This window comes from Pleurodeles waltl, chromosome 1_2 (assembly GCF_031143425.1).
Source record: "Pleurodeles waltl isolate 20211129_DDA chromosome 1_2, aPleWal1.hap1.20221129, whole genome shotgun sequence".
Lineage (NCBI taxonomy): Eukaryota > Metazoa > Chordata > Amphibia > Caudata > Salamandridae > Pleurodeles > Pleurodeles waltl.
The window spans coordinates 214,359,524-214,379,670 of NC_090437.1; the positions used below are offsets into that span (position 1 = coordinate 214,359,524).

The window sequence follows — 20,147 nt, forward strand, 5'->3', positions numbered from 1 at the left end:
ATCTGGTATCAGTTAGTTGCTTGAGTGATTGGATGTTATGTTTGGTTTATATGTTTCTGAACCCACAGCAACGATCCATAGGAATTGAACAACATCTAACACTCTGGGACCCAGATAGCCCTGATGAAAGTTGGATGACCTGATTGGTGATTAAAATCAGATGAAACATGTTAACCTGGGAACACAGAAGTCATTAACCTATCCATACACATTCTGCAATTGTTTTTTTTTTTGTGCCAACTGTGCCCTATCAGTAAATTGAAGCCGTCAGGGTATCGCCAGTGGGCATTTTCAACCTCGTTATCCCGGTAGCTTGTCTGTACTATTCGAGGGGTTGAGCCTGCCCTGTATCACCAGTCCAATATCAACTACTACACCGTGTGTAGACTGGATGATGAATATGTGGGTGAAAGCCTATAAAAACAGGATGTTCTAATCTAATTACAGGATGATTAGTGAGTACAGCCTCCTATTTTGATTTAGTCCAAATGCTAATAAACATCCTTTGCCTTCAGGGAAGACTCCTGCATTAGAACGATGAGGACTTTTCCATTGAGAAATTGGTAACATTTCAATGTTGGAGCTTCCTGCATAGGATAAATCGACCCAATTACCACTGATTCCACTCAACTGTGTTATTCTCAGGCAGAGTGAAATCATCTCACTCAGCAAACATGGTACATGCACACAAGATCCACATCGACCACAGGGATTAGTCCCCTTAAGTATTTGATGCTGTCCACAATGGGATGTTTTTTTTTTATCATATGTTTGAACATCACGTTTATCCCATCAGACATTTCCACAGCCTATTGGCTGCTATATTTTTGTGACGATCTGTTTATTAAGATACTATTTTTAAATTTTGTTGCTAAAGCTATACATTTTCTTGTTAAAGGTTGATTCATTTTTCTGTACAGTCATTGAATATTCTAATATTTGTTTGTTTTTTGATGCTTCTTTCTTCTTGTACCCATCACTTTAGTAGGGAAGACTTGTACCTGGCATTCTAAAGAAAGGTTATTCTGATGGCAAGGTTGAGGGCTACCCTTCTCAGGGAAATGTCACCGTGTTGTGGCACTTTCTCAGTTTTTGAAAACAGTGTATATTTGCAGTACATGTCCGTGCAGTGGTAAAGCTGAGATTACATGTCAATTATCCTAGTTTCCTGGCCAAATTTGGCTTTTAACCCATGTCTTGTTCTGTTGTCTGTTTTTCCAGTGTCTTGTTACTTGTACTTACGTTTTTCATAGCACTCGCTACCTGTATTTAACTTGGTTTTTAACTCCCCCAATATTTTACCATTGCTGTTTCAGAGCTTAAGACTATTTCATTGCATTTAGAAAATACAGATATTCATTTCGTAAACTTCTCTCTCAAAAGTGGGAGTAGTGAGCAATCAAAGCATGCTCCAGGGGTTAGAAAAGAGACTGGAAGTCAAATACAGCATGGCATGACAATCAGCTCAAGAGACTCAATATCCAACTAAGTGAGGTCTTTCATGATGAGTTGATTTAGAGGAGGGTATGGAATTAAACAACAAAAAGTTGCTATATGACTTAGAGTTTCCCCTGTTACCTAACAAGTAGCTTCTGGTATCTCTGCACATGCAAGGGATAATAGGAAATTGGCTACCCAAAGTAAGGACAACTTAAATAAAATGTTCATTTATGGGGGAAAAGCAATTAATAATTGGCATACATTCAGTTTGACATTTTATTTGATAATTATATAACTAGTTTCAAAATAATGGTAAATGTCTTACATAGTAGTGGTTTTTCCTGCTCCATTATGTCCAAGGAATGATGTTATCTGCCCTTCATAGAAGTTTACACTGAGACCATCCACTGCCAATTTTTTTCCGGTCTTGTAAATCTTCACTAAGTTCTTAATTGACACTCCTTGGGCCAAGTGAGTTGGTTCAGCTTCGAAAACGTCTTTATTAAAGAACAAAAACAGGTATTCATGTTAGTTTACACATTCTGCATTATATATTTCAAACATATATATTAAATTGTAACATATTATTACATGCTGAGTGCTCTTCTATATTGTAACACCATTGACAGAGCCCAAAACCCTAAGAATTACAGAGAAAACGGTGCATGTGCAGTGCTTAAAAAGTCTGCACTTGACCCATCGGAGAAACATAGGGCCTCATTTACAAGTAAATGTTGAAACGCGGATCGGAGCCAAATTTGGCACCACAACACTCCAACATTTCAAAAATGCAGGGATGTGCCGTATTTACAACAATACAGTGAACATCTGTGTGTTCCCAAGTTCTGGCGCTAAAATTAGCTGCCTAGCGCCAACACAGGCACCCTTGTACCATAGTGCAAGGGTTCCTACATTGCAGGGAATGATTGTTTATTTACAGGAAGGTGTCATTTCCTGCGCATAAACAATCAATAATGCTGACTTGTTAATTCTATGTGTGCTGCAGAATGCAGCACATGTAGAAGTAGAAACTCATCATTATTTAATGTTTGTTTATGTGCAGGAAGGCCACCTTCCTGCACATAAATAATCATTAATGGCGTTTTGCTCTTTCTAGTGTGCTGCAGAATGCAGCACACATACAATAAGCAAAAATTAGGACAAATATAAGTATTTGTCCTCCGTGCGTCACTCTAAAGCCAACCCTGGGGTAGCATTAGTTTTCAGCACTGCCTCAAGTTTACAATTTCTCGTAAATCTAGGGCAGTGTCAAAAGCAATGGGTGTTGCATGGAAATGCCCACAGCACCACCCCGTTGCACACCCCTCTGCTGCCGAAAACTGCATGAGAGGGGACCATATTTACAAGGCGGCGTTAAGCCACACAAAGTGGCTTAGCGCTGCCATCTAAATATGGAAAACGGCACAGTGCCACCGAAGCATTACTGAAAGTGATGCTCCGGTGGCACTAGGGACTTTTAAATGAGCCCCATAGTTTGTTTATTTAAGAGTACTGATGCATTAGAGTGCTGTTGGAGACAGTTAACATTAAACAGCAGCCTTTGTCTTTCTAGAAGAAAGCTGTATGCCAGTGCTCCAAAACCTATGACATGCATGCATCACACTTATAGTGATTAACAGCATGGAGCCTCTGACACAGCAAAAAAACACTTTAGGAAAATGGATTCCAATGCATTTCACCTCCCTGAATTTTTGCTTTTGAACTACTTGGCTTTTGGACTTTTACTATGAGGGAGTCTCACTAACATAGTCTCACCCACTGTAAACTCTCTTAAAATGGATTGGATTTGCCAGCAGCCAATGTTCACCTTTCAAGCAAGGTCTGCTGCTGCACAACTGGGTCAAGCAGCTCTAGGTGTGCTGTATATGAACATGTGCGCATAGCCAAGGGCACTTGTGTGAGTACTGAGAAAATTTGACTACCATCAAACTCAGCACAGCATCTGCGCACAGGTAACCTAGTGCAGAAGGGACTCTTCTTAGATTGTTGCTGAACAGGAGTAAGCCTCTTGTAATATGAGTGGGTATTCATAGCATAGGTCTGCAGTGCTTAACTGAAAAGGGCATGTGCTAGCTGTATTGTACCTTATTGACAAAATCTGTGCAAATCTACAGTTTCTCCATAGTTAGGTCTGGAGTCTCAGGTGGCACACCAATTGTATGTTAAACCTATCCTAAATGCAGTTTTAATGTCACTTTGGTCACAGCTGTACTCCTTCTGTCACTTCAAGATTTATCATATTTCTATGACTCAGATCAGAATTAGCTTGTTGGAGTTTGTTCTTCCTACCCGCTTTGGCTCCCAACACATTGGGCCTATGATTAGGCCTGTTCCTGGGAGAGGAAAGGGTGGAGATGGAATCTGCATGCAGTAATCAAATTTTACTCTGCACTAGGCCTGGGAAGACTCATTCCAAGGAGAATAAAGGGGAGAAGGGCAGGCCCCTGGAGCTAGTCATAGGTGAGGCTACCTTATGAAGTTTTGAAGGGAAGGGACAAGGCGGCTGTGGTAGTTAGGCACATGGTTTAAGATTGATAGAGAGGTCTTTTAACAGACCACTTCAGGAGGGAGAGAAAGAGAGAGGGGTAGAGAGTGTGTATATGTGAGAGAGAGAGAGAGAGAGAGAGAGAGAGAGAAGATGGATTTTGCAAGAACATGAACAATATCCAACATCGTTCTGGTGTGCTAGAGGACCCTAAACTTAGACTGGATGGGACTCTGTAGATGCATATCTTCAGGGCCAATGGATCTGGTGGCCTCATACCCTCTAAGGGACAGTAGATGGATGGACCTGCTGAGGACCTTGGAGGAAAAGGGTTCCTCCTGCCACTGAAGGCAACTCCTGGCTGATGAGCGCACCAAGCACTAGACAAAAGGCAGAGCCTGAGTTCTCCATGGATGAAGAGGGAGCAAAGAAGAAAACACATCCTAGAATCAATAGTGAATTTTAGCAGCTAGGAGGTCAAACATGGACTCTCCGGGTGGCCAGAAACACCACCAGGAGCAAAACTAGCTCAAATTCACCCAAAACATCCCAACTGGGCCAAAGAAAACAAGAAACGAAGCGTGATCTTCAAGGGGATTGAATTTCAGTTGGGCACAAATAGTTTCCCCCTCCTGACAACCAGTCAGTGCCCCAGGGAGGGCCACTGCCCTGGTGAGAAAATTGCTATAGGGGCATGCCCTCTCTTCCTAATTTCTAGTATCCCTGAGGACCCTGTTACCATGGGGGTGAACAACAAAGAATGACACAAACATAAAGAATTGTTGAGCTCCGTAATATTTTAATCCCTTGGGATCCCCAGTTCCCAGGGATAAAATGAAGAATAGGGAGTGCACCTGCACTCCTGAAAAGTCCACTCCCGGGAGCCCAGGCCCACGAGATCACTGCAGTATTCATTCCCTGCTACTCATACCCATCTCTAGGTCAAGAAGTAAACTCAGAGCCCTTATTGTCTGTCTATTCACATGGACAGAAACAGGAACCTGCTAGACCCATGCTGGCGCATGGAGAACAGTACTAGCAGGGCAGAATGCCAGTTAGGTCATGGGGTTTATCCACTCACACGGTCCAATGAAATGCCACATTGTTGATCCATAGAGGACAGGGGAACCCATATTAAAAAAAAAACATGTGGTGCAAGGCCACATTTGACAAAAAGCATTTCTTTCGAGGCATGAATCTAAGGAATGGGTTGGGCTATAAACCCTACTGGAGGGGCTTAAAATTTGCATACACTGCTTGTGGGTGCTCCCTGAAGTTAAGAGGCACTTGAGGAGTTCTTGGCGGGCCAAGTAGCTGCAGGATTGGCCCCTTAAAAGCCTTGGAATCTCTTTATTAATGCCTTGGAGGGTACCCTACATTTCCTAAGAGGTAAAATCTGTGACCTGGAGAGAGATTTAAGCACATTTCAGGCACTGATGGATCTAGGAGTTTTAGCTTAAAGGCCCTAGAATAAAGAGATTCCTGTTGGCAGAACCTAATAAAACTACTTTGCAGCAAGTGTAAAATATTAAGAAAGTCTCTTGCACACAGTTTACTGAACATTTAAATCATGTATTGATATGTAATAATATTATGTATAAATAGGGATCATTTACGTTTTTTGCCAGTCACAATGTTAAGAATGAATCATTGTATTTTCTAAAGAATGCCATTGTAAGATGGCACCACTCCTACTAGTTTTAATGGTTATTAACAAGTTTATAAAGAGATATTTCTGCAGCAAGCCTGCCTTTTATAACTACACCCAATGACAATGTGTCTAATACATGTGAAGGTTTTGTGGTTTTAGGGTTCAGTGCTTGCTAAGGGTGTGAACTGTTAGGAAGATGTCACCACAGATACTCAAACCAGCCTTCATGTAACCATGGTGAGCTGAAGAAGAGAAAGGTGCAGAAGACACATAGAGCAGGATATGTTACAGCCTGGATGGGCAAGTATAAAAAAAACTTTGAATATTGTGCTTGTGTGCATGCCTGAGAGCATGTGCCAGTGCTTGCATGTACGCACACACCGGTATACTCCTCCCCGTGGAAAGAGTAAGTTAAACAAAAAAGAGATGGGCGGAATGTTCAATGAAGAAAACAAAAATATGTTTAATCTCAGCCATTTGTAATTACTCCCAGCCTGCCATTTTTTCATACCATGACATCTCAGATTAGAACTAGCCATGTGCAAATCAGTCTTGGTCCTTGGAACAGACAACCCTGCACTGGTAATCCATCTGGACCAAATTCATCAATATTTTCTTTCTTGAGAGTCTACAAGCAGGAATCGGCTACTTGCATATCATTCTTGACCCTCCTCCAATGGAATTTGCTCATCCTATGCTGCAAAGCCATTTTCATTCGGAAAACAAGGAACTCTGACCTGGTTCAGCCTTGTTAGTCATCCTTAATAAGGTGCAGCTTCAGTTTAAGGCACCATGAGGTACAAGGATTCTAGAAGTGGCATAACTATCACAATGAGGGCATCTAACTGAAAAAACAAAAAAACTTGGAGCTAGACTGTTAAATTAACCAGATCCATTGGCAATTTCTGTGGGCTGCATTCCTTCCATCTGAGGCTGCATTCCCATCCAAGCATTTGTGTGCACAAGCTTATTCCAGATTGGGAGCAATTACATGGAAATCAGCGTTTGTCCTGCGCAAGTGAGAACATCTAGCCTGAACTGCTAGTCCATGGGCCTTCTGAATCAAAACACAAGGAGCTCCTTTCCGTTTTTTGTCTTCTTGGGCCTTATCCGTGAGGTGGCGTCTTAGTGTTAGCCATAGTGAAATACAGAAACCACATCGAGGTATAACAGTTCACTTGGGGCCTAAAGCTAGGAATTAAAAACAAAATCTGTCAATTCATAACATATTTTAGTGAGCCAGAGCTTGATGGTGCCTACCTCGGTCACTGTGCTTACCCTGGCATGATAGACATTTTCATAACACCTGTGGGATGAGATGGTGATATGTAGTTATGGAAGGTAAAGTCTATTATTGTGTGGCAGTATCACATTACATAACTGAGGAGAATGACAGACGTATGTTTGGGCACTGAAACATGTTTATCAAATTTGAAAAGCTGGTATTTTGCAGGGCTATATTTGTGTGTTTTTAGGAAAATGGCAAGCCTAAGATGAATTTTAGTATTATTCGAAAACAAATACATTTTATTGGATGACAAATTGTCCTGTGTTAGAAATGGGGTCAGGTTGACAGTCAGGTTACCCCCTATTCAAACAAGGACCCTCACTCTAGTCAGGCTAAAAGAGAATCACCCTCAGCTAACCCCTGCTTACTCCCTTGGTAGCTTGGCAGAGCAGTAGGCTTAACTTCAGAGTGCGAGGTGTAAAGTATTTGTACCAACACACACATTAATGTAATGAAAACACTACAAAATGACACAACACCAGTTTAGAAAAATAGGAAATATTTATCTAAACAAAACAAGAACAAAATTACAAAAATCCGACATGCTTGAGTCAAGTTATTAATTTTTTAAAGATTAAACTCAAAAATAGCGCTTAGAAACACAAAAGGCTTTGATGAGGTGTTAACACAGCATCGTGACGGAGTCGTTCCCAACAAGCCGACACCAACGGCGCCGGACACAGAGTCGTGTAGACCCCCAAGTACAGTACCTTTGGTGAACAGTGAAAACAAGTCGATGCGTGAAGTCGGGGATCGCGGAGTCTGTGCGAAACATTGAATCCGCACACTTCGAGCTGCGTCAGTCACGACGTGGTGCAGCGACTTCCACGGAGTCGCGGACTTCAGTGGGGCTGCAGCGGCGTTGGGCCTGTGAAGGTCGTCGCGTTCCAGCAAAGATCACGGAGTCGGTTGCAGGCGGCGTCACCGGATTCAGCAGCGGCGGCAGTCCGAAGTTGTCCGAAGTCGATTACCTTGGATTTCCACCAGCTTTCCTTTCAAGGGCCCAGGGACTGGATAGGGCACCACTTGTCAGAGCCGGAGTCTCTCCAGAGATTCCAGGTGCTGGCAGAAAGAAGTCTTTGCTGTCCCTGAGACTTCAAACAACAGGAGGAAAGCTCTACACACAATCTTAAAATCAACTTTACTAAAAGATGTATTTTTAAATTGTGAGCTCAGAGACCCTAAACTCCACATGTCCATCTGCTCCCAAAGGGAATCTACACTTTAATCAGATTTAAAGGTAGCCCCCATGTTAACCTATGAGAGGGACAGGCCTAGCAACAGTGAAAAATGAATTTAGCAATATTTCACTGTCAGGACATATAAAACACATTACTATATGTCCCACCTTAACCATACACTGCACCCTGCCCTTGGGGCTACCTAGGGCCTACCTTAGGGGTGCTTTACATGTAAGAAAAGGGAAGGATTAGGCCTGGCAAGTGAGTACACTTGCCAAGTCGAATTTACAGTTAAAACTGCACACACAGACACTGCAATGGCAGGTCTGAGACATGATTACAGAGCTACTTATGTGGGTGGCACAACCAGTGCTGCAGGCCCACTATTAGCATTTGATTTACAGGCCCTGGCACCTCTAGTGCACTTTACTAGGGACTTACTAGTAAATCAAATATGCCAATCATGGATAAACCAATTACATACAATTTTACACATAGAGCATATGCACTTTAGCACTGGTTAGCAGTGGTAAAGTGCTCAGAGTTCAAAAGCCAACAGCAACAGGTCAGAAGAAATAGGAGGCAGGAGGCAAAAAGATTGGCGATGACCCTGCACAAGCAAAACAGTCCAACATCCTCATTTTCGAAAACTGAAATGCTAATGATTGTCAAAAAGTGTTCTGTTTCCAAACACATGCTAAATCTGACACTAGAGTCATAGTCACTTCTGCTCTGCAGTATGAGGTTCTATCCATTCTCCATAGTCAGAGCCTTGATACTGCTGCATGTGCCTGTAAACTTTGTAAACCTCCTCTTGTAAACTGAGGGCCCACTGTGCCTTCAGAGCGTCACTTTTCTGACAAAAGGCAACGTAAGGCCACCATGCATGGCTTTTCATGGCCTTGCAGACATGGCATGATTCAACACAATGCAAGTCACCCGATTGCCTCACACTGGGTTAGTGAGGCATGCCATGGGCGTTACAGAGGGTGTTCCCAGGTAACATCCATGGCATTCAACACATTCCCACATTCACAAGAAATCATCAACCAGGGAATGTATCAAAAGCCTACGGCTGCCCATGGGTGACGTAAGGGAGGCGCAAATTGGAGGAATACCATTATTTCTCCCTGTTTTTCTTCTTTCTATTTGTGCTGTGTTCTGCATTGCTTTGCACACATGAAAGAGGAAATCGCGTCTATTGATTCTTTTTGTGCTGGAAGGTGTTCCTTCCTGCACAAAAACAATCATCCCTAATGTGCAGACACCTTTGCACCATGGTGCAAAGATGCCTGCTTTGGCGCATGGCAGCCATTTGTGCCTCAGCTCAGGGGATAAGACAGAAATGTGCTATATCTTGTAGATATGGCGCATTTCTGCCCTTTCTCAGCAGTGCATAGTGGGCCTTGTAAACAGTGGCAGCAACTGACTTTGAAAGAGGTGGGGCATAAAGGGGTACATATTAAAACTATACATAATAGTGTTCATGAGACTTACCTTCACCATACGGTGAGCCGTAACAATCCCAGTCCCGAGGGTCATCCTCCCGTCTCGTGCTGCCTGCTTCTAAAGATGTTTCCACTCCCCACCAGGGAAGCTCTCCAGCCAATCAAAGCACTGCTCTTATGCTGCATTTAATACTAAGCAGCATAAAGTAGAGCTGAAATTGGCTGTGGCAGGCAAGCACAATGCCCCATAGAATACCAGCCAAACTGACATGCACCGCTCAGTTTCAGCCTCAGCTTCTGGTCCCATCCACATTGAGCTCCGTAGCCCTGCCCCCTAAGGAAACTAAATGAATGGAGGTCCTGCGCAGCTCAATTCAGCTGTCAAAATTATCCTGGAAGGTAGTGGCTCGCAGCAGCAGGGGTCAATGTCCCGGCACTCCTATGAAGGAATCACCGCTGCTTGTAAGCATGTCCCTGAGGTTGTGAGAACTGTGCAAGTCCTTTCATTTTAACAACATTTTCCTTCCAAGGCGAGTATGGGTCATAAGATGTGAATGTACTTCGAAAGGGAAGGATGGGGAAGGAATGGAATGGAAATGTAGAAGTGAAGAAAGATGCTACTAAAACTATCCTCCATTCAATTGCGTACTCAGGAGGAAAACATCATGGTCTAATTCAGAAAGGGATCTCTCAAAAAGGAGAGGATCTACGGTATAATGAGGGTAAGGAAGGTAGGAAGATCCCATAGGGGGAACTACGTTTGACAAACACCCCTAGCCAACAATTTTCTAGGGAAACTACCAACCGGGAAACCCCCCTATGCTTCTCAAAGATACTTCAGAGAATACTTCTGGGGCTACACATTGCTCCCCACAATTTCAGCTGAAGACTTGAAGTACCATGATCTATTAACGTACTGTTACAAGGGTTAGGGAACAGTGTACAAGGCACCTAAGGCAACTCTGTAGAGGACCCAGCAGAAAGTAGACAAGCCTGGCTCTCCTGGGCACCACCAGTCAACACACACCCCGAAACAAAGCTTGCCTCTGAAGGATATCCATTTTTCGGGACAGAAGGAGGATGACTAGAGACCTTTGCTAAAACCATTGCTGCAGAAGCAACAGAGATATTTTTCTTAAAGAAACTGCTAATGACAGGACGGGACTTAAGAAAGTGTTGCTGGGAGGTTTTTACTGTACAGGTAGCTTTTTTAATTTTTATTTTTTGGCTTGGGGAGGAAGCAATTACTCTGCCAGAGTGTAATTTCTTCAAAGTCAATATAATCTCACAAGCCCCTTTTCTCTGAGGCTCATGCCTGCAAGCTTCCTAGTAGGTTAGCTGTTGGCCAAGCCATCTGTTAATGGTATTTCAGAAATAACATACGTACAGGTAAATATTAGAAATAGTAGAAGGGAGGCAGCAAGAAAAAGTCACAAGAAGACTTTCAGAAGGTTTTAAGAACTTTCAAAAACAAGTGAAGAAGTTGTCAGAGGAAGAAAATGCATGCAGGGGGCAGGCTCCCTCTAAGTAGTACAAGCTGCACTGGCCTACTGCCCAGCTGCCTCCGCACAACTGGAGCGTCCTGCGGCCTAAGCCTCTACCTTCACATACCCAAAGAAAGGCCCATGAGTGCCTCTGAGTGCTTCTGGGGTGCCAAACGCAGTCACCGCTACTTGCTGTTGTGCTGTTGACACTAACGCTACCACAGACACTAACATTGATTCAAACCACTGACCCGCTCTTGCGTCTCACCACCAAGGTAGTCCTCAAGATTCTTCTGAATTTCCAATTAAACAGGAGGACAGGGTGGTGGGATTAAAAGCAGTCACTAATCAATATATTCCTTTTTTAGGGCACCAACAGCATGAATGCACAGCATAAATGTGGATAGTAAATTCAATGCAGCAAACAGCAGACAGGAACCGCAGGTCACCCAAGTACTTGATTCTACAACCAAATTGCCTGTTCCATAAGTAATTGTGGGTTGCTATTTGTAAATGTAGCAAAGTCAAGGACAGGGAGGCAGGCAGGAGACCGTGGCCTGACCATGTCCTAATAAAGTCAATGGCCCAACAATGGCTCAGCAATAGCCAGGGAGCTGGCGACAGTGATAATAACTGCAATTGTGGTAATTGTGGCAACAATAATAATCAGATAGTAACCAGACACCTCACTGTGGGCTCCAAATGCATCTCCAAACAGGCCCCCCAAGGGAGAAATGGAGCATTTTTCTGGCTACCTACATGCTTTACCAGGTGCTGCTGATGGGTACATGACAGAAAAAAACAATGAGAGGCGAGGCCTCAATACGAACTACTGAGGGAACAAACATAACACATCAGATGAGTGTCCAAACTCTTGGATTCATAGACTCAAGGAACTCTTTCTGGTGCAACCTCCACCTGCTGACCTGCTAGCGGTAATGGCACAGACATCTGGCTTAATCACCACCACGCAACATGTGCGGTTGGGGCTCCCAGAACAGACTTACCTCAGCAGGCCCAAAACTGTAACACTCAGGCGGTCTTCGAGACTCTTTTTAGGGCCACCAAGTATTTCTCCGAAAATCTCAGTGATAATTTCAACCATTTTGACTTGGCAAAATAAATGTTTTGCCAAGCCTAAGTCATCCTTTTTATACATATAAGTCATCCCATGGGTAGGGCAGAGTGTGGTGTAAAAAAAAAAATTGACATTCACTTTTGACTTTTTCATGTCCTGGTAGTGAAAAATTCTTAAATACATTTTTCGTTACTGCACGGCCTACCTCTCCCATACAACAACATTGGGTTACCCGATTACATTTAATAAGTGTTATAATTGGGAGTAGGTGGAAGGTCGAGTTTGGTGTCTAACGAAGTGTAATTTAAACCTATCTTTAATGGTAAAGTTGGATTTTAAGTAACAATTTTGAAAAAGCAACTGTTAGAAAGTTGGCATTGTTTTGTCGTAACCATTTGGTGCCTGCAGACTGCATCCTGAATCACATGACGTGGTGAAACTGGCAGTTTATCTTTGTGTACTGCTCCCAGACAGTGAAACAAAGGGAGAATGTGTGTCGACAGGAGGAGCCATCTCTGACTTGATGGGGACAGAGCTGTTACCTACCACACTTGCACATCACAAAGCCTCTGCCTGAGCACATTCACAAAGGGTTTCACACTAGTCTTTTGTGACCTCAGACAAGCTGTGGCCAGGGCAGGAAGACAGGAAATCGAAGACACCTCTGTGGGTGAAAGCCTCTACAACTTTTCTGACTTCAAAGTGGGCACTAGGTATAAATATTGGACCCTCAACCTAAAATTTTCAGTACACCTCTGGACCGGTGTAAGACTCAGAAGGACTGCTGAGCTGCTCTGCAAGAAGGACTGATACTCTGCTGCCAAAGGACTAGACCTGAATCTTGAACCCAGGACCACCAGAATGACTCCAAGAGCTAGTTTGCTGGCCTCCTGATCATAGCCTCAGGGAAATAAAAGTCTCCAATCACCTGGTACCCAGAAACTGGACTCTGCTTGTTGTGAGTCTTGCCCCCCCAAGTGGTGTCATCTCAGTCTTGTTCACTTGGAAGTGGGCCTGAAGATGCTCTGTCAGCACACCTGTGGTCCATTGAGCAGAGCTCACACAGTGCAATGCTTCTTCTTGCAGATCCTCTTCAGAACTGCTGCAGCACAATGCTTTTCCGGTGCTTTCCCGGTGCTTTCCCGGTGCTATCCAAAACTGGACCTCGCATGGTTGCCCACAGTCTTCTCTGTGCTTCGGCTGTGCAACGCATTCTCAACATATGCCTTCACATCACAAGCCCCTCACAAATGGCATCCTTGACGACAATACAAGACTTCACATTGAAGCCCCTTCAGCTTCTTCAGAACCACCATTCGTGATGTAGGACTTGACATGCAAGTCCTTTACCAACGGCATCCTCAACAATGACGCAGGACTCCACATCGCAGGACAGCAGCTTCTCAGAACCACCGCTGCATGATATTTCCTCGACACAGGACCAGGAAACCAAGAATTTGGGAACTTTGTGCAGTGGGCCTAACTTGGTCCATGTAATTGGCCCTGCGGTCAAGTAACATAGATTTGCCCAGTTAGGGCACAATGATGTTTAGGCTTCCTGTGAATAGGTGTAACAGTAAAAGGGATCTAAGCCCAGATTTACAAACACTTTGTGTCAGGTTTGTGTTACTATTCTAACACAAACCAAACGCAAAGTGTTCAGGTGGGATTTACTAACCAACCCACATCGCGATTTGCATTGGGTAGTAACCCAGAGTAAGGCAAGTTGCTTGATGCACTGTGTTGCACTACTTTAAGTCATGGGGGCATACCATGGGTGGTTCCAGGAGAGTTCCCATGTAAGCACACAAGGGTTTTGACATAGATTTCTATGTACAAAGATTTGTGGAGAGGGATTATCACTAAAATCCTACTGCCCCTCAAGGCAGGTCGAATGAAAAGAAACGTTTTCATTTCACCTTATTTTTCCCATTTTGCACATGTGCTGTATTGTACAGCATACACACAAAGTGGGAAAAGGCTCATAGCGCATAGTTTTTATACTGAAAGAGACCCATTCCAGTACAAAATGCATGCTTCAGACAATACAGATACCCTTGTATTATGCAGAAACCCCTGCACCAACGCTGAAAGATGTCTGCATTGGTGCTTGGCTGCCTAAAGCGCACCTATGCAGGTAAAGAGCAGCACAATTCATCATCATAGTAGATATGGCACTAGTTTGCTCACTCCCTTTCACGTAAAGCAGCATAGCAACTTTACTTACTGTTCAGTGTTCCATGACTTCTTGATAAACCTGTGCCTTACTGCATTTCTTAGATATAGCACCCTTGTCTCATCACATAGCTCTCACTATGAGCTGGTCACTGGTCTCTCATTAATTAATGCCCATCTTTTAGAAATAAAAGGCAAAACCAAACTAGATATAAGACTATTGACAACCTCATGCTATGATTCAAATATGTGTCTGGCCAAGCCCGTGGTCAGCTTGAGTGCCTGCAACAGATAGTTTTGCTTTCATATTCTCTTCGGGGCAAATATCTTGGTCTACTAATTTATTCATTTGGAAAATTACAAAAGAAGAGGTGGTATACCTGTAGAGTGTTGGCCTTTAACTTAATATCACTTGTGCCACAACTAATCTTCCTAAAGCTGATTAATTGTCATGAGCACTTTGTTGAACTGACATACTGATATAGGAAAGGTAAATACCAATGCCATCCATGCTAAGCTGAGTTTGTGTCCAACAATACGTTTTTTTAAGTGCTGAATACGTTTTTTAGTGTTTAGAGCAGAGGTTCCTAATAAAGGTCCTGAAGGGCTTAGTTTGAGGTGCATTTTCAGCATAACAACCAGTTTGTAAATATTTTCCTATTGAGAGTAATTTTACGTAATGTATCCTATCTTGAAATTCGAGTTATTTAGGGTTATTTTTGATACAATAATGTCAATGAAGGGACCACTTGAAATGTGATTGGGTCCCACAAGCATTCTTATGATAGTGCTGAAGAATTAACAGTCCAATTAGACACAACACAAGGATACGAGATGGGTAACGGCTCTTGAATTGCTGAGGCCATCCCATGAATAAACGCTAAATCTAGAGAATAAAATAACTGAGAAAAAGGAGTGAGATAATATACAGAAATTGAACAAAAACAGAACTGCTAGACCAGGGGCCATCCTACTGTTGTAGCTTGTTATAAATCAAGCTACAACAGTAATAACAAGATTGTTTAATCGTATTTTAGCTGTAGGGGTGACACTCACCACCTGGACTCAATAAGTTATATGCCTAATCTTAAAGCCTTATGAAGATACAACTAGTTGTGAAGGGTATGCAGCACTTCCTGACGCACATTCTGTTGTGCTGGACATTTCGAATGCACTGCACCTCAGCAGGAAACATCAAAGCAGTTACAGCTATGGAAATGCCAGGTTCTGGAGGCAAGCATCAAGAGAAAAAAGAGTGTCCTTATGAGGGGGCAATCACTCTTAAAAAAACAAAATAATAATAAAGGAGGGAGATGGATGATGCCTGGTTCATATCTGGTTCGTAGACAGCCAATACGGTGAAATGAGGTTGCCCTTCCCAAACAACGCGAAAGAGCGACAATACAAAAAAAAGAAGAAAAGTAGGAGGGTATTAAAACATAGTGGAGATATAGTGGAGACACCACCACGAGGCAAACAGCTACATAAACAGCATGTCTGTGTATGTCCCACAGTGAAAAGTTCTAGCATCACTGTGATAGGTATCAACCAAGGTAGGAGCTATGAAATATTCAACTCTGTTAGTCCAAAATAATGTAGACGGCCCCATTACTGCAAACATTGATAAATTTAGATTCATATGCTGATTATAAATTCAGATGCTGTCCCATGATTCTTCTTCCTATAAAGGCCGAGCTTCCTTGTGGATAGTTTGCTCCACTTACTGCAAGGCTGACGTTGAAGTAAACTTTTAGGGTCGAGATATTTTCCTCATGTTGAAACGTTTTGATTTATGGGCAGGAATGTATGTGTGATCGAAGACTCATAAAAATAGTTGTCTTCATTCAGTAAGTGATTTATGTTCTGTTTTTTTATAAAGACAATGGGGGTCATTCTGACCTCGGCGGTAAAAGGCGCTTACTGCCGGTCAGAAGACCGCCATAACACCGCCGCGGTAAACCGCCACGGTCATTCTGACCCGCAACTGGCAAACTGCCAAAAACCCGACATCAACAAAAGTCCGCCACACCAAAGGTCAGCGAAAAAATGGCGATGACCAAACCTCCACCGTCACGCCAACAGAAATACGCCCATACCATTCCGACCCACAAATCCACGCGGCGGTCTTTCAAACGCGGTATTCCATTGGCGGTACACACCGCCGCGCTCAAAATACACACACACATAGAAAACTCAGCCACATTGGTCAGTTTGAAATACACACACCTGATACACATACTAACACCACTCCCACACACCCAACACAATATAAAACACACACCCACATCACCCACAAGCCCCTACGACCCGAAATCATTGACGAAGGCTAGAGAGAGAGCACAGAAGAGACAATCCCACAACACAGAGGCACACAACACCATCACCCACACAGAATCCACGCACCAAACACCACACACCACCACACGCATCACCACAAACGCCACCCCACACCTCAACCACACCACCCCATGGCACCCCAAAGACACCCCAGGTTCAGTGACGCCGAACTCAGGGTCATGGTGGAGGAAATAGTCCGTGTAGAGCCCCAGCTCTTCGGGGAACAGGTGCAGCACACCACAATTGCCAGGAAGATGGAGCTATGGCAAAGGATAGTGGACAGGGTTAACGCGGTGGGACAGCATCCACGCAATCGGGAGGACATCAGGAAGAGATGGAACGACCTACGGGGGAAGGTGCGTTCCATGGTATCAAGGCACAACATTGCGGTGCAGAAGACTGGCGGCGGACCCCCACCTACTCCCCCAGAATTTACCGCGTGGGAGGAGGAAGTCTTGCACATCCTGCATCCTGAGGGCCTCGCAGGAGTAGGCGGAGGAATGGACTCTGGTAAGGCAAATCTTCACTACTGCTTCCCACCCCACCCCACCTGCATGCCAAATCATACCCCCACCCTCACCCCCTCCCCCATCACACCAACACCTAGCAAAAGGCTCACCATCACAACCCACCCATCCCAACACCAAGCCCTGCATGTGACCACAAAGCATGGACACCCATCACCAAAGCATGCCCACTGCACACACACATTGCCCCCACAAGCCACCCTCACAAATGCCCCCACAAGGAAATGCCTGCACATGGGTACACGGACACCCACCCATCACACGAAATGCCACACAAAGAAGCAATAACCATACCTTTATACCCCTGCAGGACCCGAACGCCACCACAACGCCACGGAGGGTCCAGAGATGTCCATCCCACCCCCAGAAGAGGCCCCCAGCGATGACAACAGCTCTGTCTCCCTGGAGCCAGACGACCAGCCCGGCCCATCGGGGACCTCTGGACAGTCGGTTCCCCACAGACAGCCACAGGCTACACCAGACCCAACCCCCTCTGGGAACACCAGCACAGCTCCCACCCAGCGGGCCCATGCCTCTGTCTCCAGGACACGTAAATCAGCGGTGTGTCCACCACTACAGGGCACCCAGGTTGACCCACCACCCCAACAACAACAGGGACCTGGGGGCAGTGGTAGTGGGCACACCGTCCAGGGGACAGAGGCCCAGGAACACAGGGGAACTGGGAGGGCTGCTGTGCGACAGGGGGGGGACAGGCCCGGGGAACCGACTCTCCAAGAGGCCCTCTCCTCCATCATGGGAGCATACCACCGCTCCCAGGAGACGATGGCAACAGTACTGGCCCGGTTCCAGGAGATCCAGGAACTGCAGGAGGAACGGTACATGGGGTTCAGGGAGGAACTGAGGAACATCGGTTCCGCAATGGGGACCATCGTCGTGGCCCTTACCCAGATCGTCACCACATTGCGGAACCATGTGGCACCCCAAAGGGCCCCTGTCACTAGCCCAGGCCAGGAACAGCCTACCACCTCCGCCGGCGCTAGTGGACAGGAGGCCCCCACAAAACGACAGGCCACCAGAACCCCACCTCCTGCAGAAGAAGAACCACCCCGCAAGCGGAACCTGAGATCTCACAAGAAGACAGAGTAGGATTGCAAGACCCCCGCCAGCCTAAGATACCCCCTGATGTCATCCCACTGTCCCACATTGTCACCCTGTCCAACCTTGAACTGCCCCTGCTCCATCCTTCCCCAGGCATATGGACAATGCACCTGTGCGACTGAGAACTGGACTCTGCCATGGACATTACTCCATCCCCACCCATCACCGTTTCCCAATCATGTACCTATATGTAGCACTTAAAATAAATCACTTATTCCACTTAAAAAAACTGGAGTCTGCTTGTATTCTTAACAAATGTATTACACATAACGGTGCTATAATGTCCAGTTACTTTGTGATGACAACATACCAATTTCAATAAGCTTTAGTCCATGGGCAAACAAAGCCGAAGTCAGGCAGTGGGTCATACAGCTCTGAAAAGGGAAGGGAAAGTCACAAATCAGTTAACAGGAACTGGGGGGAAACACAGACAGTGGAGACGCATGAGGCCTTAAGTAAATGTAAATTGGGGTGGGTGATTCTTACCTGTGTGCTACTGAAAGTATTGTTGTATGACTGTCTCCCTGTTGTCCGTGTCGTCCCCGTCGTCTTCCTCCTCTTTACTCTCCACAGGCTCCACAGGCTCCACAGCTGCCACAACACCGCCATCTGGACCATCCTCCTGCAGGAAAGGCACCTGGCGTTGCAATGCAAGATTGTGAAGCATACAGCAGGCCACAATGATATGGCACACCTTCTTTGGTGAGTACATTAGGGATCCACGTGTCATATGCAGGCACCTAAACCTGGCCTTCAGGAGCCCGAAGGTCCTTTCTATGATCCTCCTAGTTCGCCCATGGGCCTCATTGTACCATTCCTCTGCCCTGGTCCGGGGATTCCTCACTGGGGTCAGTAGCCACGACAGGTTGGGGTAACCAGAGTCACCAATTAGCCACACACGGTGTCTCTGTAGCTGTTCCATCACATAAGGGATGCTGCTATTTCACATGCCATACGCGTCATGCACTGACCCAGGGAAATTGGCATTTACATGGGAGATGTACTGGTCAGCCAAACAGACCACCTGGACACTCATCGAATGATAACTTTTTCTGTTTCGGTACACCTGCTCACTTTCTTTGGGGGGAACCAAAGCCACATGGGTCCCATCAATGGCACCAATGATGTTGGGGATATGTCCAAGGGCATAGAAATCACCCTTCACTGTAGCCAAATCGCCCACCTCAGGGAAAATAATGTAGCTCTGCATGTATTTCATCAGGGCAGACAACACTCTGGACAAAACCTTAGAAAACATAGGCTGAGACATCCCAGATGATATGGCCACTGTTGTCTGAAAAGACCCACTTGCCAAAAAATGGAGTACTGACAGAACCTGCACCAGAGGGGGAATCCCTGTGGGTTGGCGGATGGGGGACATCAGGTCTGGCTCCAGCTGGGCACATAGTTCATGTATAGTTGCTCTGTCAAGCCGGTATGTAAGTATGATATGTCGTTCTTCCATTGTCGACAGGTCCACCAGCGGTCGGTACACAGGAGGATTCATCCTTCTCCTCGCAAGTCCCAGCGGACGGTGCCTAGGAAGGACAACATGGAGCACATAGTCAAGCAACCCACAGGTTCGTTCACACAGCTTGCACAGTACACGAATCGCTATGCATTGAATGGCTTGTATGAGTGGCAATACAAGGCCTAGGCCTGTGTGACGCAGTAGAAATCATGCCATGTGGGCCCTTGAAATGGCGGCTGCCTGACCTGTGAAGTGTGACAGTGGGATGTGAGGTCACTGCGCTGGCGTGGCACACCGTGGCGGTAGGCGGTCGAAGACCGCGGCGCAAAGCAGCATTGGTTAACATTGAACCCTATGGGTCTCAGGAGCCAATGACGATGTGCGCCGGCGGTCGCGGCACGCACCGCCGCGGTACACACCGCCGCGGGCGTGACCGCCATTT

The 20,147-nt window shown here is 45.3% G+C and overlaps 1 protein-coding gene across 3 annotated transcripts in view; it reads right to left on the minus strand.

The window, feature by feature from the left end:
* LOC138299526 (phospholipid-transporting ATPase ABCA1-like) overlaps window positions 1-20,147 on the minus strand; it is a 2,649,159-nt gene that overhangs the window by 1,500,873 nt on the left and 1,128,139 nt on the right. For all 3 annotated transcript variants that reach the window (XM_069237840.1, XM_069237822.1, XM_069237830.1), the window contains exon 19: window positions 1,766-1,937. In XM_069237840.1, the coding sequence (XP_069093941.1) occupies window positions 1,766-1,937 (172 nt within the window). The remainder of the gene's footprint in view (window positions 1-1,765; window positions 1,938-20,147) is intronic.